Here is a 20266-nt window from a genome sequence, read left to right as displayed (position 1 = left end):
GCTCCCCAACCCAGTTAAAAAAAAAAAAGAAAAAAAGTTAATTTTGAGTGGATAGATCTGATTTCTGCAATTATAGTATGCAGAAAACATGCCACAAACGTATAAATATGGTGGGTGGATGGCAGAATCAGTAGAGCACTGCCAGTCCAAGTTGGCTGTAAACATCCCAAACTCAATAACAAAATTAGAAAACAAAACATCTGCTATAAATTTTCCAATGTTTATTAATTACTTCTTCATCACCTAACACTTGAACTTGATATACGATTCACTAAATTCCTAGCAATATATTCCATTGATTCTCTTTAAATATCCCTCAGGTTTCATTATTTTTCTATTGTTTTATACTAGCCACATTTATTTGTTATAAGTTGCACACTTAATTTAGTATTAAGTTTCCGTACAAAATTTTTTTAGTCTTCATAGTTTTAGTTTTGCCCCTATATATTTAAGTCCCATCACAGAGCTTTTCCAGTTAATACCAAGTATAAAATGGTACAACTTATCACCATCATTCAACATCCGCTTTCCATGCTGGCATGGGTTGGACAGTTTGACAGGGGCTGGCTAGCCAGAAGGCTGTACCATGATTCACTGACCGTTTCAGCATGGTCTTCACAGCTGGATGCCCTTCCTAACACCAACTGCTCCACAGAGAGGACAGAGAGCTTTTTACATAGCACCAACACAGGTACGGTCAATTTTGGCAAGTTCTTTTTTCAGTTCTGTATTTAAAAGATGAGGAATTATGTACATTTTTTATATTTGACGGATATTTGCCCTCATCTTGTTTCTTGTTAACATGTTTCAGTTGATATACCCTCCAGCTTTCATCAGGTGTCTTGGGGAAATTTCAAACCTGAGTTCTCATTCCTAAGGTATTTTTCAATGTTGTTTTTATTATTATTAAGGTTACTGCCTGGAATTGAACTCGGAATCTTGAGGTTAAGAGCGCGGGTTACTAACCCCAAGATTCTGAGTTTGATTCCAAGCAGTGACCTGGATGATGATGATGATGACGATGACAATGACGATAATAATAACAACAACAACAACATCGAAAAATACCTTAGGAATGAGAACCCAGGTTCGAAACTTCCCCCAAGACACCGGATGAAAGCTGGAGGGTATATCAGTCGAAACGTGTTATCAACAAACAAGATGAGGACAAATATCCATCAAATGTAAATAATGTAAACAAACTCTTTTGTTTTACAGTTGGACTCCCCTTGCAAATGCCAACCACTATACAGTGTGAACTGGATGCTTTTTACAAGGCACCAGCACCAGCAGAGCCCCCAACACACGTAAATTCAGTAAATGTAAATTAACAAATTACCTCCAATAAAAAGAAACTGAAATGACAGAAATGGTGTAATGTGTTTCCTGATAGTTCAAACCTTTTTGATACCAACCCACCCAAAACCACCTCTGGCCCTGTAGTACGTTTTGTTTCCAAAAGTTCTGAATTAAAATCTTCCACCAAACCTTAGTCATAATTTATGTTCCTAACACTAGCTTAATGATAAGTTATTTTACTAAATTCTTTCTTATATATTTAAAATTTAATTTCAAGAAACACAAAGCATCTCAACAGAAATATGGTAACGAAAGGGTTAAGCAATGTGAATCAGATGGGATTGAAACACAAACCTACCTGTTCAGCTCTTAAGTCGTCTCGATCATGCATGTGTTGATGTTTACCTAAATCTGTAGTGATCTCACCAACTTCTGTATAGAACTGCACATCTATGTGTTTCTTCTTGCCAAACAGAATGGCATGCTGCAGCAGACAAGGAGAAGATTAACTTGAAATTTAGGCACAAATTCAAATAGGCAAGACAAAACACATTAACTAATGAAAAGCAACAAGCAGAAGTCTAGTCACACAAACTGGAGTCCGTATAGAGAAAATAGATTATGGTCTGAAATGCATTAACATACAGGCCTGTGAAGTCACATAGTCTAGTGGTTAAGGTGTTACACTCAAAATCCTAGATCATGGGTTTAAATTCCTAGACCGGACGGAGCATTTTGTTCCTGAAGAAAACACTTCATTTCCCATTGCTCTGTGGGCGGAAGCCTGCCAAATTTATTGGCGCATTGGCAAAAATGCTTTACAGTGTCCAAACTCATTGGCAGGAAAGCTTTACGGTGTATCTTGCAGCTCTCTACATCCCGAGTTCAAATCCTACCTGCCTGGAGACGGCAAAAGGAAACCACTCCAGTTATGGTAGCTGAAGTTCCGGTACTCTACTTAACAGAGGCAGGGGAGGGTATGGACCCTTCCAGGCTGTAGAGAGTACTGGAGAAGGTACACATGCAGAGGACTTGTCCAAGAGCAGTCCACTGCTAGACTTAAATATGAAATCCATCCCTTGGGACACCTTCACTACAATCCCATAAACAACAAATATGATGGATACCAACATAAAAATGAAGAGGAAAGCAACAGAAAGCATTTTCAAGAGACAGATCAGTTAATAAATATGGAAGTAGTGGATTTACCTTTAAGTGAAAGTGTAGCAAAATGATCATTTCACCATCACAGGGTTGAAAGAATGCATGTTTTATGTTATTGTAGAGAATATCAACTTTATCACCACGTATTGAAGTGAAACGGAAACCTAGAAAAAAGAAAATATTATTATTAAGTACCAGTGTAACACTGGGGTCAATATAATCAACTATCCCTCCTGTCCCAAATTTCAGGTCTTGTGCCTATTGGAGAAAGGACTATTCTCAACCAGAAAACATTTGCAGGCTAATCACTATCAAATCAGACTACCTATTTGCATATTGGAGATTAATGTCTAACATCCAAAAAGATCAGATGGGACAGGATGGTCACATCTGGTATGCCTCTGATCATAGGCCTACTCGATTATGATGCAGCACTTAGAACAAATTTCAACAAGTCAAAGTTTGATTAATTCACCTGAGTCATTTACCAAAGAGAAACACCTCTTTTCTTAGAACCAACAAATGAAGACATAACTTCAACGTCTTAAAAATAGGATTTGCTATGCTTTCACCATTTACCATTCAGATTATTCCATCAAGTGCAATGCTTATTTATTTTCATTGCTTTGAATTAATCATACATCATCTCATAGCTTCAAGATTTTGAGGATTGCTTATTTTTAAGAATGACATTGTAAGACAGGTGTAAGATGCCTGATCTAGCCACTTTGAACATGAAACAGGTAGAATGTTTTTTTGTTTTTTTTTTGCCAGGTGTGGCCAGTTTCAATGCTGAAAGGTTAAAATTATCAAAAACAGAAAGAGGAAAACAAACCGTTTGTGTGGGCTTCGAGTGTTCCTGAAATTCTTTTTGAAACTATGTTTGGTCGTATGTATAGATCTTTAAATTTAGGATTTCCTCTGTTGGGAGCCACTACTAATACATCTTGTTTAACAATTCCCTGAAAAGGAATAGAAGAGTATAATTAGGAAGGCCAAATCTTGTCAATACAGAAGACCAGTGTAAAACCAACTTTAACATTCTAAGAGAGACAATCAAATAGAAACGGGTCAGAGCATTCTAAGGGAGACAATCAAATAGGATACCGTCAAACACAGGCAGCAAACATCCAGAGATCAGACATGCTAAGATCTGCTTCATAGTTTCATACAAGTAATGTCTATATTACAATCTCTTCTGAGACTGCTTAGCAGCGAATAACATGGACAGCAGTGATATAGAAAGAAAGACCACTCACCTCCTTTTCACGTTCTTCCGCCTCTCTGGTCTTAAATTTTTTCTGAACTTCTTTGATCAACCTGAAGGCTGTATTTAAATTTGATGATGGAGGTAAGATTTCTCCTGGTTCTTTTGTGTTGGAACTTCGGTATGTTCTACCATGAAAAAACAACGAATATGAATTACCATAATTTAACACTAAAACAAGTTTACATATAATGGATTATAAGGCCCAGCGATCAATTTGTTCCAAAAGTGTCACCAGCTGAATAAGTAAATTTGCAAATTTAGACTAATTACTGATTTATTATGCAGGGACAGTTAATTTTTCATAAGCAAAAGCTATTGTACTTGAAGTGATTCCACTATAAGCTGCCATGTAGGACGGGGTGGTTGTGGTATATGAAGGCATGTGTTCGTTCTAGTGGTTAGTGTTGCACTCGTGATAGCAAGATTGTGGTTTCAATTCCTGGATCAAGCAGTGTTGTGTTTTTTGCGCAAAGCACTTCATTTCATGTTACTTTTCAATCCCTTTGACATGATGTGTGGTACACTGTACGATTCTACATCGTCATCATTTACCATCCGTTTTTCATGCTGGCATGGGTTGGACGGTTTGACAGGAGCTGGCAAACTAGAAAACTGCACCAGGTTTCACCATCTGTTTTAGCCTGACTTTTATGATTGGATGTCCTTCCTAATGCCAACCATCTTACAGAGTGGACTGGTTGCTTTTAACATGATGGAAGATGTGAGCTAATGTACAACACTAACATTTGGTCACTATAAAACAAATCACATATACAGGTTATCCAACTAGAAGTTGTGGAACCCTTATTTTTCATCATTCTTATCAACAAAGCATTAGATGTGTTATTTGTTAGAATACATGTAATAAGCTTAATCTCCTAACAGGTCAGACACCCCAGCCATGAAATATAGTGTAAATAAATGGCTGAGTATTCCTGACACATGTACACAAATTAACACAAAATAATTGCAAATAATGTGAATAAATAAGCCTAACATCTGAGAGTAATTTGAATACGAAGCGGTTAAAACAGCATTTCACAAAAAAGCAGTAAATAACAATTCTTACTTCAACATTTAAATAAAATGAAGATTAATGTTTAAAAGCAATTTGGCATATTTACATTTCTTTGAGGAAAGTGGCTTCTGGGTTGGGGAAAACATTACCGTCATTTCTGCCAAGGGCTGATCCCGGATGAAAGAAATTGATACGGAGATATGTGTAATCTCCTTCAATGGACTGGCTGATATTCTGAAAGACAATGGATATTTGAAGGGAATTAATTTTAAACATACAGGCAATAGACTAAGCATTAATATAAAGTGGAAAAGAATCGGCAACAAAGGTTTCTAATGCTAAAACAAAATTTACATACAGACAATAGACTAAGTATTCATATATATATATATATATATATATATATATATGTTGCTGTTTGTTCCTTCTCAAGCCATGCCTGGTTTATAAGAGCCCGTTTCCTGATTTCATTGTTACTTGAGGCATTCTAACCATATGTTTGGTGTTACCGGAGTTGTAACCTCTCAACATGAAGAAATAGGGGCTCAATGAAGACCAGTGGTTCTAAACCCTATTTTGATAAAAGAAAAAAAAAGGGGGCCCTTATACACATACTTATTTTATTAAGAGGAGGTGCATGGCTTAGTGGTTAAGGTGTTAGAATCCTGATCATAGGAGGCGGCTTTTGATTCCTAGACCACAAGATGTGCTGTATACTTGAACAAAACACTTTCTTTTGTGTTTCTCCAATCCATTCAACAAGTGAAAATGAATAATCTTGCAACAGACTGATGTCTCGTCCAGTGACGAATATATATTTATGCCCAAGAAACCAGGAAATCAGTCTTGTGCTCCTTATGGAGTAATGTGGACTAACCAATTTTAATTAACTCTCCTTTACTCTTTGACCTGTTTTAGCCATTTGACTGTGGCCATGCTGGAGCACCGCCTTTAGTCGAGCAAATCGACCCCAGGACTTATTCTTCGAAAGCTTAGTATTTATTCTATCGGTCTCTTTTACCAAACCGCTAAGTTACGGGGACATAAACACACCAGCATCGGTTGTCAAGCGATGTTGGGGAGACAAACACAGACACAATTGTCGATCCTAGTTGTACTGAAATCAGTAATGCAGTGGATGGGATTAGAAACTGCAGTAAACCTTGCATTCCCTCTTTTCTAGACACCCTAAACTTTATCTTAAAACTGGAAATATTCTAAGGAGGGCATCACCATCATTTAACGTCCATTCTCCATGCTAGCATGGGGTACGAAGTTTGATGGGAGCTGGCAAGCCCCATTGTCTGTTTTGGCATGGTTTTTACAGCTGGATGCCCTTCCTAATGCCAACCACTTTACAGATTGAACTTCTCAACTGTAAAAATGCAAATGCCAACGAAATTATTTATATCCAGGTAATAATCTTTTCTACTATAGGCACAAGGCCTGAAATTTGGAGGAAAGGGGAAAGTGGAAAGTGGATTACATTGACCCCAGTATTTAACTGGTGCTTAATTTATCGACCTGAAAGAAGGAAAGGAAAAGTTGACCTCGGCAGAATTTGAACTCAGAACATAGCAGCAAACAAAATACCGCTAAGCATTTCGCTCTGCATGCTAATGATTCTGCCAGCTCACCACCTTTTCCATATATTTTTTTCTACTCTAGGCACAAGGCTCGCAATTTTTGAGGAGAGGGCCAGTCAATTAGATCAACCCCAGTACGCAACTGGTACTTAATTTATCAACTCTGAAAGGATAAAAGGCAAAGTCGACCTCAGCGAAACTTGAACTCAAAACATAGCGACAGACGAAATACTGCTAAGCATTTTGCCCGGCGTGCTAATGTTTCTGCCAGCTCAACACCGTAATATATCCAGGTAATAATCCCACAACACTGATACTGTATCCACCTCAAACCCAAATTCCAATCATGTCACATTTCTTTTGCACTCAAGCCAATACTTACATACCAAACTACAACCAACCCACTTTTTCTGTTCCTCTATCGCTATTCTCTCTCTCTCTTAAATTCACCTTGTAGCCCAAGGGTATGCCCTCAACTTCTCTCTATTCCCTTATCCATCTGGGGAAGCTATATATTAACCTCCTCAGCAGGACCCCTGTCCCTGTCACTAACATTTTCATATCCTTCAATATTATACCCCACTTAACTGTCTTAAGAGTACCTGGTGACCTCACCCGTGCTGTACCCATGGAAAATAAAACACATAGTACACTCTGCAAAGTGGTTGGCACTTGGCAGGGCATCCAGCTGTAAAAACTATATCAAAGGCCCTGGAGTGCAGTGCATCCCCCAGGCACATCAATTTCTGTTGACCTGTCCAACCCATGCCAGCATGGGGAAAAAAATATTAAATGATGATGATGTTGATAGTGAGTAAACAGATGACACAACTCATAAATAATAAAATAATGTTGTTCTTATTCAACGGATGACCATGCCAAGAAAACAAATTGTTACTTACCTTGATGGTGGATATGTGGAAAGGTGTTGGAATTCCAAATATAGGCAGGATAACAGTTTCGTATTTTTTATCTGTAAGAAGAATCATAGCAAAATTAGGGATTAATTGGACAGGAATCCAGGAATTAATCATTTAACTGCAATATTAAATTTCATGCTTATTTTCTGAAAGTCCTGCTGCTTCAATTGACTTGATGAGTATCACCAAGAAATAGGCTGAAACAAGTCATCCCTCAATAAAAGATAGATGGAGAGATAAAACTTTCTGCAGTTAGGGGTAATGAAATTTCAAGCAGATATATTTGATTTCCACATCCTAGTCTTGCAGGCTTGTGGGTGTTGCCAGAGCCACATGAAAATACCTGTGTCGGTGCTACATAAAAGCACCTGTGCTGGTGTCGCATAAAAGCCCTTGTTCCGATGCCAGGTAAGAGCACCTGTGCCAGTTCCACATAAATGTGCCTGTACCAGTGACATATAAAAACACTTGTGCCAGTTCCATGTGAAAGCACTTGTGTGGGTGCCATGACGATGCCGCATATAAGCACCTGTACTAGTGCCACATAAAACACTTGTGCCGCTGTCACATAAAAGTACCTGTGCCAGTGCCGCATAAAAGCGCCTGTGCTGGTGCCACGTAAAAGCATCCAGTACACTCTGTAAAGTGGTTGGTATTAGGAAGGACTTCCAGCCATTGAAACCACGCCAAAACCAAGAGTTGGAGCCCAGTCAGCCCTCCAGCCTGCCAACTCCTGTCAAACCATCCAACATATGCCAGCATGGAGAACAGGCGTTAAAAGACGATGATGATCATCATCATGATAAAAATTGAAATTGTGATAACACATAAAACCGAGGTGAAAGAGAGGAGCAGGAGACAAGGGAAAGTCAGAAATAACAAAAAAAGAAATAAAAAGAGAAAAGAGAAGAAAAGAAAAAAAAATTATCTGCTTTAATAAATACAAAGACGTCTGGTCATGGGTAAATGTTATGTCTTACAGGGTGAGCATCAAGCTGTAGAAACATCCAGCACAACAAATTCCGTCTGAGCCATGCAGGCACGGAACAGCTGCCATTGAAACAAGAACAGTGGTGGTGAAGGAGGAGGATACAAAACCAACAATAGCAATAGGTGCAATGTTACTACAGGTTTCAAATATGCTTGTGGCATGTTTGGAATAATAAACAAGCTATTCGCTGTGTTTTGTCAGGGAGAAAATTTCTAGCAGTTAGTTCGGTTCGCAGCGCCCACTTTCCAGACTGAGATGCAGCATTTCTACGTAGTTATCTCCTCTTCAGTCACAGACACTGGGCAGACGCCACTGAGAACTGATGAAAGAGGGTGATTCTCTTATATTATTCCAATCATCATACGATAGCTGATAATACTATGCGGCGGATCTCTGTAACTAAATTACGAAGTAGGAGCGTTACTCAGGGATATGTATAAGTGCAATGCATGTGCGAGTGCACGTAAAATACACCATTTTGAGTGTGGCCGTTGCCAGTACCGCCTGACTGGCCTTCGTGCCGGTGGCACGTAAAAGCACCCACTACACTCTCGGAGTGGTTGATGTTAGGAAGGGCATCCAGCTGGAGAAACTCTGCCAAATCAGATTGGAGCCTGGTGTAACCATCTGGTTTCACCAGTCCTCAGTCAAATCGTCCAACCCATGCTAGCATGGAAAGCGGATGTTAAACGACGATGATGATGATGTCAACAGAGAAATTATCTCCATGACAACACACAGCAAACAGCTTGTTTATTATTCCGAATGTGCCACAAGCATATTTGAACTGGTGACAACATTGCGTCTATACATCTCACTGCTATATATATATATATATATATATATATATATATATATATATGTGTGTATATACTTAGTAGTAGTAGTAGCAGGGCAACGAGTATCCCTAAAATGATAATACAAAGCCTTAACTTACCCACATATATCTTCAGTCCTTTTACTTCAGGCTCCTGAGGCATGGACATGTGGTTTTTATACGATATATTGGACTTGCGGACTCTGGCAAGAAAGGAAATGAAATCTGTTAGAAAATAGCAACGGGACAGAGTGGCACGGACATGAGACAGCAGTCAATAGTATAGACCAGGGATCCCCAGCCACGAGACAATAGACCAGTGCTGGGCCAGGGATTGTTTGGTACCGGACCGCACAAAAAGAATGGAATTTTAACATTTTATTGACTATTTTATTGACTAGTGCAGTCTGTGGGGTGTATTATGTGAAGGCGCATGGCTCAGTGGTCAGAGCGTCGATTTTACAACCATGAGGTTGTGACTTCGATTCCCAGACTGGTCTGTGTGTTGTGTTCTTGAGCAAGACACTTTATTTCACGTTGCTCCAGTTTACTAAGCTGTGGAAATGAGTTGTGACGTCACTGGTGCCAAGCTATATCGGCCCCTTTGCCTTTCCCTTGGATTACATCAATGGCATGGAGAGGAGAGGCTGGTATGCATGGGCGACTGCTGGTCCTCCACAAACAACCTTGCCTGGACTTTGTGCCTTGGAGGCTAACTTTCTAGGTGCAATCCCACGGTCATTCATGACCAAAGGGGGTCTCCAGGGTGCATTAGCATTATATATGTGAACTGGCACTGTCGGTTATGATGACAAGGGTCCCAGTAGATCCGATCAACGGAACAGCCAGCTCATGTTGGTAGCAGTTCAATGTGAGCCTTTGATGTAGAGCGCTGAGTCTTGTGTAATAGTAATAGTAGTGCAACATGTATATACTTTCTTTCTACTTGCTTCATTATGTTATATATCTAATACAAGGATATAAAAGTCCCCATAACTTGGCAGTTGTACATAAGAAACGGACAGAATGATTTGCAGACTTTAAAACCATTACATATATCTCTCCCCCATCAACAAGCAAAAATATATATTGAGACAAATAAGGATTAAATTACTTTTTATCTTCTCCACTTTGCTTCATTCCTTTTAATCTCTCTCGTGCTTCTTCGTTAATTTTCTGTGACAATTCCTTTTGGTGGTTTTGTCGTTTTTCTTCAGCTGTCATATCAGTCTGAAATAACAAAACATTAACCCTCGAGTATTTTTTTGATTACTCTGTCAAATTCACAATATTTTAAATTAATCATATGCAAGAGGAACACCAAAATTATTTCTTTGTAACACTGTTAATTCTCTTTGCGTCAATATGTACCTCCTTGCGACAACGTAGCCTTTAATCTAATCAAGATATCCTTGGCCTGAAGAGTAGCTAGTGGTGTACACCTCACTTGGATTTACCATTTCCGAGGTTCCACTAACTATGAAACATATGTAGCCCAGATTTTTCCTACTCCATTCCATAACTCTTGTATTCCTTTTTGCACTTTCGGTGACCCTGGTTGCCGACCTTGGAATATGAAAAGAACTGTTTTCTGCTCATCGTTCTCCAGTAAAGAAAAATAATCCACAACCTTCGAATAGCAGAGTTTCTCAGTGTTCCACATAAAGTTCCACTTCTGGAAGAATGGTCTAAATGTGAAACAACAAAGACAAACATGCTAACTAAAATGCTGATTTTTAGAAATTTTATCAGTAGGTATTTCAGCCATTAGCATGTAATGCTTATTTATTCAAATTGTCTTGAAATTAATCATGCACTATCTTCTAGCTTTCAATTATGAGACAAAACTGCCGTGTCTGGAAAGACAACCACTCAGCTAGTCTAAAATGATTTCATAAAAAACACAATAAGCTGTGTCCAAAATGACTAGTAAAATGAAAACCGATTTTTCACAAAAAAAAACCCCCAAAACATTACAAGATCGAAACCCATAAAAGATACAATAGGGCAACTAATAAGAGATATCGGGTTACATACACATACATATTATTTAATAAATACATGTTTTTAAGTGCTACTAATAGTTTCATGTGTTGAGAAATACCTCAAACATAATCATCAGGCTTAAACAACATATCATTTTGAACTATTAAATAATATTTATCTCTCACCAAATGGAGTACTTTTTTTTCTCGATATTACCATCACAGAACAGTATACGATATATATATATATACATATATATATATATATATATATATATATACATATGTATATATACATATGTATATATACATATATATATACACACACACACATTATGGAAGGTAGCATAACCATGTGGTTACAAAGTTTATCACATGTAGTTACAAGTTTGTTCTAATTTTTTGCAGCACTTTAGACGAGAAAAAAATCAGGCAAATTTGTCTTTCCTTACGCAAAATCAATAATGTATTTTAAGTCCAAGGGTAGGACCCCAAAATACGATACCTACAGTAGCAAGGCACATTTACACAGCTACATCAATGTAATTGATGCTTAAAATGCCAACAAAGTGTTGATACATTTTCTATTCAAACATTACTTCCCCTGAAATTTGAAGTTTTACTTACTCGGGTCCGGCTGTCTAGTATAGCATTCCTTTGCCCACGGCCAAGTAATATTGGTTCTTGATCTTGCTCTTCTTCCTCTTCTTCTTCATCTTCTTCCTGTCACACACAGAAATAGAAAAAACAAAAACATTGTAGAAAACCTAATGACATTATCAACAACAACTTCTACATTTCTTACGCATATACTTACACATACACAATATCTTGTAGCTTCAAAGTTTGGAGGGTATGAAAGTGTACTTTTTGAATGACGTTGCAGGACAGGTATGAAAGGCCAGATCTAGCCGGTTCGAACATAAAACGAGTGGAATATCTGGGCCAGTTATGGCCTGCTTAAATGCTAAAAGCATTAGATGCTGACCCCATATCATCATGTTTTAACGTCCATGTTACTAAAGTTGGATGGTTTGGTAGGATCTGATGAGCTCAAGGCCCAAGGACTGAATCATGCTCCAGAGTTTGCTTTGACATGGTCTCTACAGCTGGATGCACTTCCAAACACCAACAACAACTTTTACACCTTATATGCATATACTACACATTCCCTTACATTTACTAGTACTACTACCTTCAACTACTATTACTACTACTACTACTAATAATAATAATAATAATAATAATAATAAAATTCACACACACACAAAACATGTCTCTTACAATTGTTTGTGCCGGTGGCATGTTAGAAAATCATTCGAGCGAGGTCGTTGCCAGTGCAGCTGGACTGGCTCCTGTGCAGGTGGCACGTAAAAAACACAATTTCGAGCGTGGCCATTGCCAGTATCGCCTGACTGACTCTCGTGCCAGTGGCATGTAAAAGCACCCACTACACTCTCGGAGTGGTTGGCATTAGGAAGGGCATCCAGCTGCAGAAACTCTGCCAGATCAGATTGGAGCCTGGCGCAGCCATCTGGTTCACCAGTCCTCAGTCAAATCGTCCAACCCATGCTAGCATGGAAAGCGGACATTAAACGATGATGACGATGATGATGATGATGACTACTACCTTGCTTCTGAAATCTGAATAAATTTTAGCCGCTATTTAACTATGAGCAAGCAGATCTGAAGTCTAATGAGATTTTAGACATTTGTGTATCTAGCTGTTATTTCTCTCAGATCAAGAAAGGAGGTAGGTAGAGGCTTTGACTGGCTCATCAACACAGTTAACAAGTATTCACTAAGAGAGTTGTATCATGTATGTCAGTAAATGTACACCAGAATTGTGCTGTGTATATGTGCAGGAGTGGCTGTGTGGTAAGTAGCTTGCTTACCAGCCACATGGTTCTGGGTTCAGTCTCACTGCGTGGCACCTTGGGTAAGTGTCTTCTGCTATAGCCTCAGGCCGACCAAAGCCTTGTGAGTGGATTTGGTAGACGGAAACTGAAAGAAGCCCGTCGTATATATATGTATATATATATATGTGTATGTGGGTGTTTGTGTGTCTGTGTTTGTTCCCCCAACATCACTTGACAACCGATGCTGGTGTGTTTACGTCCCCGTAACTTAGCGGTTCGGCAAAAGATACCGATAGAATAAGTACTAGGCTTACAAAGAATAAGTCCTGGGGTCCATTTGCTCGACTAAAGGCAGTGCTCCAGCATGGCCGCAGTCAAATGACTGAAACAAGTAAAAGAGATATACACATGCGTAACAGTGAATAGACAGTGTGAATGAAACCAGTTGCATGGGTGAGACAGCAAAAGAAGGGAATGAAGAGAGAGAAAGAGATAAGGATGGGTTGGACAGCTCAATAAACATGAGATGTGCTGGAGGGCTCCACCGGGTTATGTAAATTATTTGCTTGGGTGTAGGCAATGGGTCTCCATGTGTAGAATGCTGCGTGTAGACTATGTGTCTCTCTATGTGTAGAATGTCGATGAGAATGAACATACAAGAATGCAAGCTATTCAAAGAGAAAAATATGCGTACCTTTAAAAATATACCAATATGCTTGATCTTCTTCTTCAAGGTGGTCAACAATGTGGCTGGACCCTGGCAAGTGAATAAACATGAACAGACTTAGAAGAACAGTAAAAAGCATTTATGTAACAGAGTAGCAGAATAGTTAAGTACACCAATTTATTGGTTATGTCGGCCAGCATCCAAAGACTATCTCTTTGAGTAGTTCATGACCTCCAATGTAAGTAAACACTTTAACTGATATTGAATATTTATGGGTGCAGCATTACATGTTGACCCCATATCAATATACTTTAATACCCATGTTCTATGGGTTGTGGAGGCGCAATGGCCCAGTGGTTAGGGCAGCGGACTCGCGGTCATAGGATCACGGTTTTGATTCCCAGACCAGGCGTTGTGAGTGTTTATTAAGCGAAAACACCTAAAAGCTCCACGAGGCTCCGGCAGGGGATGGTGGCGAACCCTGCTGTACTCTTTCACTACAACTTTCTCTCACTCTTTCTTCCTGAGTTTCTGTTGTGCCTGTTATTCAAAGGGTCAGCCTTGTCACACTCTGTGTCACGCTGAATATCCCCGAGAACTACGTTAAGGGTACACGTGTCTGTGGAGTGCTCAGCCACTTGCACGTTAATTTCACGAGCAGGCTGTTCCGTTGATCGGATCAACTGGAACCTTCGACGGAGTGCCAACAACAATCTATGGGTTAGATAGTTTTTCCTTTGTCTTGTCAACAGTCTGTGAACTAACATTATTTAAGTCAATCATGAGTAAACTAGCCTGAGGGGAAAAAGAGAAGAAAAGGAAAAACAATTCCAACTTACTTCATTAACCATCACTGTGTCACCAATGAAGAGAGCCGTTGTAGAATTTCCATTGGGCAGATCAGAAAAGCCGACACTAATATTGAACACCATACCTGCAGAGGATAAAAAAAAAAAAGGCATGAAGGAGTTTATAAATATTCTACACATTCTTTCACTTCATCTTGAATTCATCTTAAGATTAAAATCCACTGACAGTGACAAGCCATATTTAGCTTATGTAATGGAATAAAAAACATATAGGCATAGTAGATGCTCTCCAATTTTAGCAACATATTATTTAGGGGTAAAATTATTTTAGTGCAGTAACCCTTTAGCATTTAAACCAACCATATCCAGCCCAAATATTCTACACATCTTATGTTCAAACCAGTCTGATCTGGTCTCTCACACCTACCCTACAGTGTCATTCTAAAATCAAACAATCACATCATTGAAACCTAAAACCTATGAGATAATGCATGATCAATTTAAAACAATGTGAATAAATAAGCAGGATAATCTGAACACTAAGGGATTAACAGTTTAAATTTTGCAAGAAAATTATTGTTCTTCAGAGAAGGATAATCTGAATGCTAAAGTGATTAGCATTTTTAATTTTGCAAGAAAATTGTTCTTCAGAGAAGTGAATGTTAACTTCAACTGAAGAAAATGAATACTTATCAAGTTATGATTTTCACGGAATTCATCATCATCATTATTTAAGGCCCATTCTTTATGCTGGCATGGATGGGTTGGACAATTTGACAGCAGGTGGCCAGCTGCCCGGCGCCTTATGTTGACTTATTATTGGTTCAAAGTTCGGTATTAGTGGATATATATAGATGTGTGTGTGTGTGTGAGTGTTTTTCCCTCCACCATCGATTAACAATTGATGTTGGCGTGTTTGTGCCCCACTAACTTAGCACTTCAGCAAAAAAGAACAATAGAATAAGTACTAGGCTTGCAAAGAATAAGTCCTGGGATCGATTTCTTCGACTAAAACCCTTTAAGGCCGTGCTCCAGCATGGCCACAGTCAAAATGACTGAAACAAGTAAAAGAACGATATATTAACCCTACAGAATTCTGAAATGGCAGAGGAGAGAGAAACCCAATATGGTGAATGGCCCCAGAAAGCCATGACAGCAAGATATGTAGCACATCTAGAGCCCTCGCTTGACAAAATACAGACTTGTTACCAGCATCCATTGAAGGGATTGGAACCTCACCATGTACATAAACTGCACCTTGTAATTAATCATGGCTCTTAGACTACCCAAAATGGAGACCCTTGATAGTTGATCTGCTGGAAACAGATAACACATATATAAATAAAGTAATCCCAAGACGGATCATAAACTCACCTTTTTTGGCTGTTATGCCAGTTTTGCTGGTAATCAACATCGACCCTTCTCGAAATTCAATGCCAGTGACAAAGCCCAAATTCCGCGTAAGTTTACTAGCGAGTTCGGGACGCTCTTTTTTAACCATTTCCAGAATTTCATTGTAAATTGTGTCAACTCTGGTGCCTGGGAAAGGAGGAAACAAGGAAAATTAAAGAATGTTATCTTCAAGACAGTTAAATAAACACCTTCAAATTTCAATAAGTTTATGAAGATAGGCGCAGGAGAGGCCGTGTGGTAAGTAGCTTGCTTACCAACCACCTGGACAAGTGTCTTCTACTATAGCCTCGGGCCGACAAAAGCTTTGTGAGTGGATTTGGTAGACGGAAACTGATAGAAGACCGTCGTATATATATATAAACAATATATGAGTATATGCATATATATGTACATGTATGTATATACGTTCATCTACATGTACATATAGATACATAACTGGGTACATGACGTGGCAAAAGAACAAGGACAAAATGGTAAACAAGGTGCAACAAACAAGCAGGCCACATAGAAACATCCCCGTCATCAGCTGCCACCATTAAAACTCCGGCGTTTCGAAGAATTAACGCAGTACGCATCGTTAAAATGGTTCTTCCCACGAACACAAATTAAATTGTTTTCGTGGAGGGTAGTGGCGGACGGAAAACAAGACATGAAAACGAAACGGTGAAATAAACAAACAAAAAAGGCTGTACAGCCAGACATGAAGTGTGTATGTCTCGAACGCTATGTATGTTTGTGTTTGTGTTTGTCCCCCCAACATCGCTTGACAACCGATGCTGGTGTGCTTACATACCCATAACTTAGCAGTTCGGCAAAAGAGATCGATGGAATACGTACTAGGCTTACAAAGAATAAGTCCTGGGGTCGATTTGCTCGACTAAAGGCGGTGCTCCAGCATGGCCGCAGTCAAATGACTGACACAAGTAAAAGAGTAAAAGAGAGAGAGAGAGTATACTTCCTGTAATCAGGACAGTAAAGGGAGTGGAAAGAGAGAGAGAGACTTGTTTCCTGGGGTTGAAAACATCACCTGGTGAATGAGAGAAAAAAAAAGAGAGGTGCACAACTGTGTGGTTAAAAGAGGCTCGCTTTGCAACCATGTGGTTTCAAGTTCAGTCACACAGCATGGCACCTCATGCAAGTGTCTTCTGCAACATCCGCCGAGTTGACAAATGCCTTGCGAGTGAATCTGGTAAATGGAAACTGTGTAGAAGTTTGTTATGTCTGTGTACTTATGTGTGTGTGTGTGAGAGACAGAGAGAGAGAGTGTGTGTTGTTCCCAATACCACTCGGCAACCAGTGTTGGTTTTGGTTTGTTTACATCCCCAAAACAAAACAGTTCTGCAAACGAGACCGATGATTAAGCATCAATCCTTTTAAAAAAAATAAGCACGGGGACCAAATTGTTCAACTTAATCATGCACGATTAACCTTTCGCATGAAGTGGGCCACATGAGACATGGATAATCATCAGGTAGGTCACGCAACTACAAACAAAAAAATTTTAATTCAAGGTAATTATTCATGAGCAGTGCCATTCAGGAAGTCGCATGGGCCACAGTTCGTCCATGACTGAACTAAGCCTCTTCAGGGCAGTGGACCCAACATGATCACATTGGTCATTTGGGCATGATTGAAAGTCGATGAGTATGGCACCATGACAGACAGTGGTGGGAAAGGGTTGGGAATTTAGGAAAAAATAGATACATACCATGTTGTAACTTGGTTAAGATTTCTTCTTCCAATTTCAACAAGAATTCATAATCTTTTTGTAGAGTCTCAGGAGGATCCACGAGCAGTGTCCGCACAATGTTGGAGCAATAGGACTTGTATCTTGCGCCCAATGCACAGATAATGGAATCAAATTTCATGTGTTCGTCATCGCTGTCAGCGTGAAAAAAATAAATTAAAATCAAAATTCCTATTGGAGGCAGGTCATCTATTTTATAGGTGCAGATGAACTATAAGTGGCGGACTGAGAATCATAATTTGATGATCACTTAAAGACATTCGAGCGAGATCGTTGCCAGTGCCGCCGAACTGGCTCCTGTGCAAGTGGCACGTAAAATACACCATTTTGAGCGTGGCCGTTGCCAGTACCGCCTGAGTGGCCTTCCTGCCGGTGGCACGTAAAAGCACCCACTACACTCTCGGAGTGGTTGGCGTTAGGAAGGGCATCCAGCTGTAGAAACTCTGCCATATCAGATTGGAGCCTGGTGTAGCCATCTGGTTTCACCAGTCCTCAGTCAAATCGTCCAATCCATGCTAGCATGGAAAGCGGACGTTAAACGATGATGATGATGATGTATGGTTATGTGGTTAAGAAGCTTAATTCGCAACCACATGGCTTCACTTTCAGTCCCACTGTGTGACACAGAGGGCAAGTGGCTTTCATTATTGTTGGTACTCCATCGCTCACGACGTCGAGGGTTCCAGTTGATCCGATCAACGGAACAGCCTGCTCGTGAAATTAACGTGCAAGTGGCTGAGCACTCCACAGACACGTGTACCCTTAACGTAGTTCTCGGGGATATTCAGCGTGACACAGTGTGACAAGGCTGACCCTTTGAATTACAGGCACAACAGAAACAGGAAGTAAGAGTGAGAGAAAGTTGTGGTGAAAAAGTACAGCAGGGTTTGCTACCATCCCCTGCTGGAGCCTCTTGGAACTTTAGGTGTTTTCACTCAATAAACACTCACAATGCCCGGTCTGGGAATCCAAACCGCGATCCTATGACCGCGAGTCCGCTGCCCTAACCACTGGGCCATTGCGCCTCCACGGTGATGTTGTACTCAGGTCAGGAATAACAATGTTATGAAGGAGAAAGCAAACACATACCTGACTGTGCTGAATTTCAGGCTATATTTTCCTCCACTTTGAATGATAGCAGGGTAACACATGTCTAATTGTGATGTATCCACTCCAGACACGTACTTTTTATTCTGCAGAGCCGATTCCACACCATCGGCTAATTTGGAGTGTTTTACTTTCTACAAAATAAGACATAAAAGAAATATCTTTCAGATTTCAGTAAAGCATTCAAAATAAAAATAATCCCGCTGCCATTTTCATGTGTTGGGAACCGATGTAATTTATCATTTCAAAGAGACTTTAGTTCAGAACTGAAGACAATAGACTGTTGCCTGTCCACTTAGTCATGTACTTTTCGATACCAACCTGCCTAAGACTGCCCCTTGTTTCTACTGAAGCGTGGAAGGTGTTTATAAGCCATTTAAAAACACACAAAAACCGTTAGATCCACTCCAACATTTAAATTTTATTTGTGTCAAAATATTTTCGTCGCTTTGAGACCACAACCTGCTCACTGGCAAAATCCCATGCTGCAGCACAGAATATTGTTAGTGAACAGGTCACGGTCTCAAAGCAACGAAAATATTTTGGTAAATTAAATTTAAATGTTGAAGTGAATCTAACGGTTTTTGTGTGTTTTTAAATGGCTTATAAACAGCTTCCATGCCGCAATTGCATAAAAAAAAAGTATTTTAAAAATCTGAAATAAAACTAAACTTAAGAAAGATGAATGTGAAACAACAAATTACCTTTTCTGCATCAATGATTTCCATGATTTGCTCTTTCAAAAACTTGTTAAAGACATCACAGGTAACCTGACATGCTCGCTGTATGGTTTTTATCTCACTTTCTTCTTTGGTGGCCATTATAAGAGCTAACGAACTGCTAATATCAACCTGGTAGAAATTTAAAAAAAAAAAAAAATAAATAAATAAATAATAGGGGGCGGGCATGGCTGTGTGGTAAGTAGCTCGCTTCCCAACTACGTTTCTGGGTTCAGTCCCACTGTGTGGCACCTTGGGCAGGTGTCTTCTACTCTAGCCTTGGGCCAATTAAAGCCTTGCGAGTGGACTTGGTAGACGGAAACTGAAAGAAGCACGTCGTCATCAACATTGTTTAACGCCTGCTTTCCAAGCTGGCATGGGTTGGACAATTTGACTGAGGACTGGTAAGCCAGAAGGCTGCACCAGGCTCAATCTGATCTGGCAAAGTTTCTACAGCTGGATGCCCTTCCTAACGCCATGTGTCTATATATATATATATATCTATATATATATATATATATATATATATATGTGCCGTTCCTAACGCCGTGTATATATATATGTGCCCTTCCTAACGTCATGTATGTGTGTGTGTGTGTGTATGCACGCGAGTGTCTGCCATCGCTTGACAATGTTGCTATGTTTATGTCCCCGTAACTTAGTGGTTCAGCAAAAGCGATCAATTTGCAAAGAATATGTCCTGGGGTCGATTTCTTTGACTAAAAAGCTGACTTGTACTGACCAAAATCAGTTTAATTAAACTAATATTTTTGGGACTGGAACAATAGAATGACTGCATTACAGAATTCTCATCCATCCTTAACCTCTGATCAAACACCACCGGCGTATATAGTCATAATATTATTATATTATGATTATAGCAGCGACTCCATCT

General features: G+C 39.5%; 1 protein-coding gene across 1 annotated transcript in view; it reads right to left on the bottom strand.

The window, feature by feature from the left end:
- The window catches only part of LOC106867837 (FACT complex subunit SPT16), a 44215-nt gene that overhangs the window by 8490 nt on the left and 15459 nt on the right, over positions 1 to 20266 (bottom strand). Inside the window, exons 6-20 of the mRNA XM_089338409.1 lie at positions 19357 to 19503; positions 18635 to 18786; positions 17507 to 17679; positions 15760 to 15924; positions 14416 to 14510; positions 13604 to 13666; positions 11678 to 11773; positions 10180 to 10295; positions 9186 to 9268; positions 7240 to 7310; positions 4858 to 4985; positions 3723 to 3858; positions 3299 to 3425; positions 2509 to 2627; positions 1658 to 1783 (exon numbers count right to left, since the gene is read on the bottom strand). Coding sequence (XP_089194535.1) covers positions 1658 to 1783; positions 2509 to 2627; positions 3299 to 3425; positions 3723 to 3858; positions 4858 to 4985; positions 7240 to 7310; positions 9186 to 9268; positions 10180 to 10295; positions 11678 to 11773; positions 13604 to 13666; positions 14416 to 14510; positions 15760 to 15924; positions 17507 to 17679; positions 18635 to 18786; positions 19357 to 19503 — 1797 coding nt within the window. The remainder of the gene's footprint in view (positions 1 to 1657; positions 1784 to 2508; positions 2628 to 3298; positions 3426 to 3722; positions 3859 to 4857; positions 4986 to 7239; positions 7311 to 9185; positions 9269 to 10179; positions 10296 to 11677; positions 11774 to 13603; positions 13667 to 14415; positions 14511 to 15759; positions 15925 to 17506; positions 17680 to 18634; positions 18787 to 19356; positions 19504 to 20266) is intronic.

The sequence above is a fragment of the Octopus bimaculoides genome, chromosome 20 (assembly GCF_046866305.1).
Source record: "Octopus bimaculoides isolate indiv1 chromosome 20, ASM4686630v1, whole genome shotgun sequence".
NCBI classification, from domain to species: Eukaryota; Metazoa; Mollusca; class Cephalopoda; order Octopoda; family Octopodidae; genus Octopus; species Octopus bimaculoides.
This window is presented reverse-complemented; position numbering and strand designations above follow the sequence as displayed.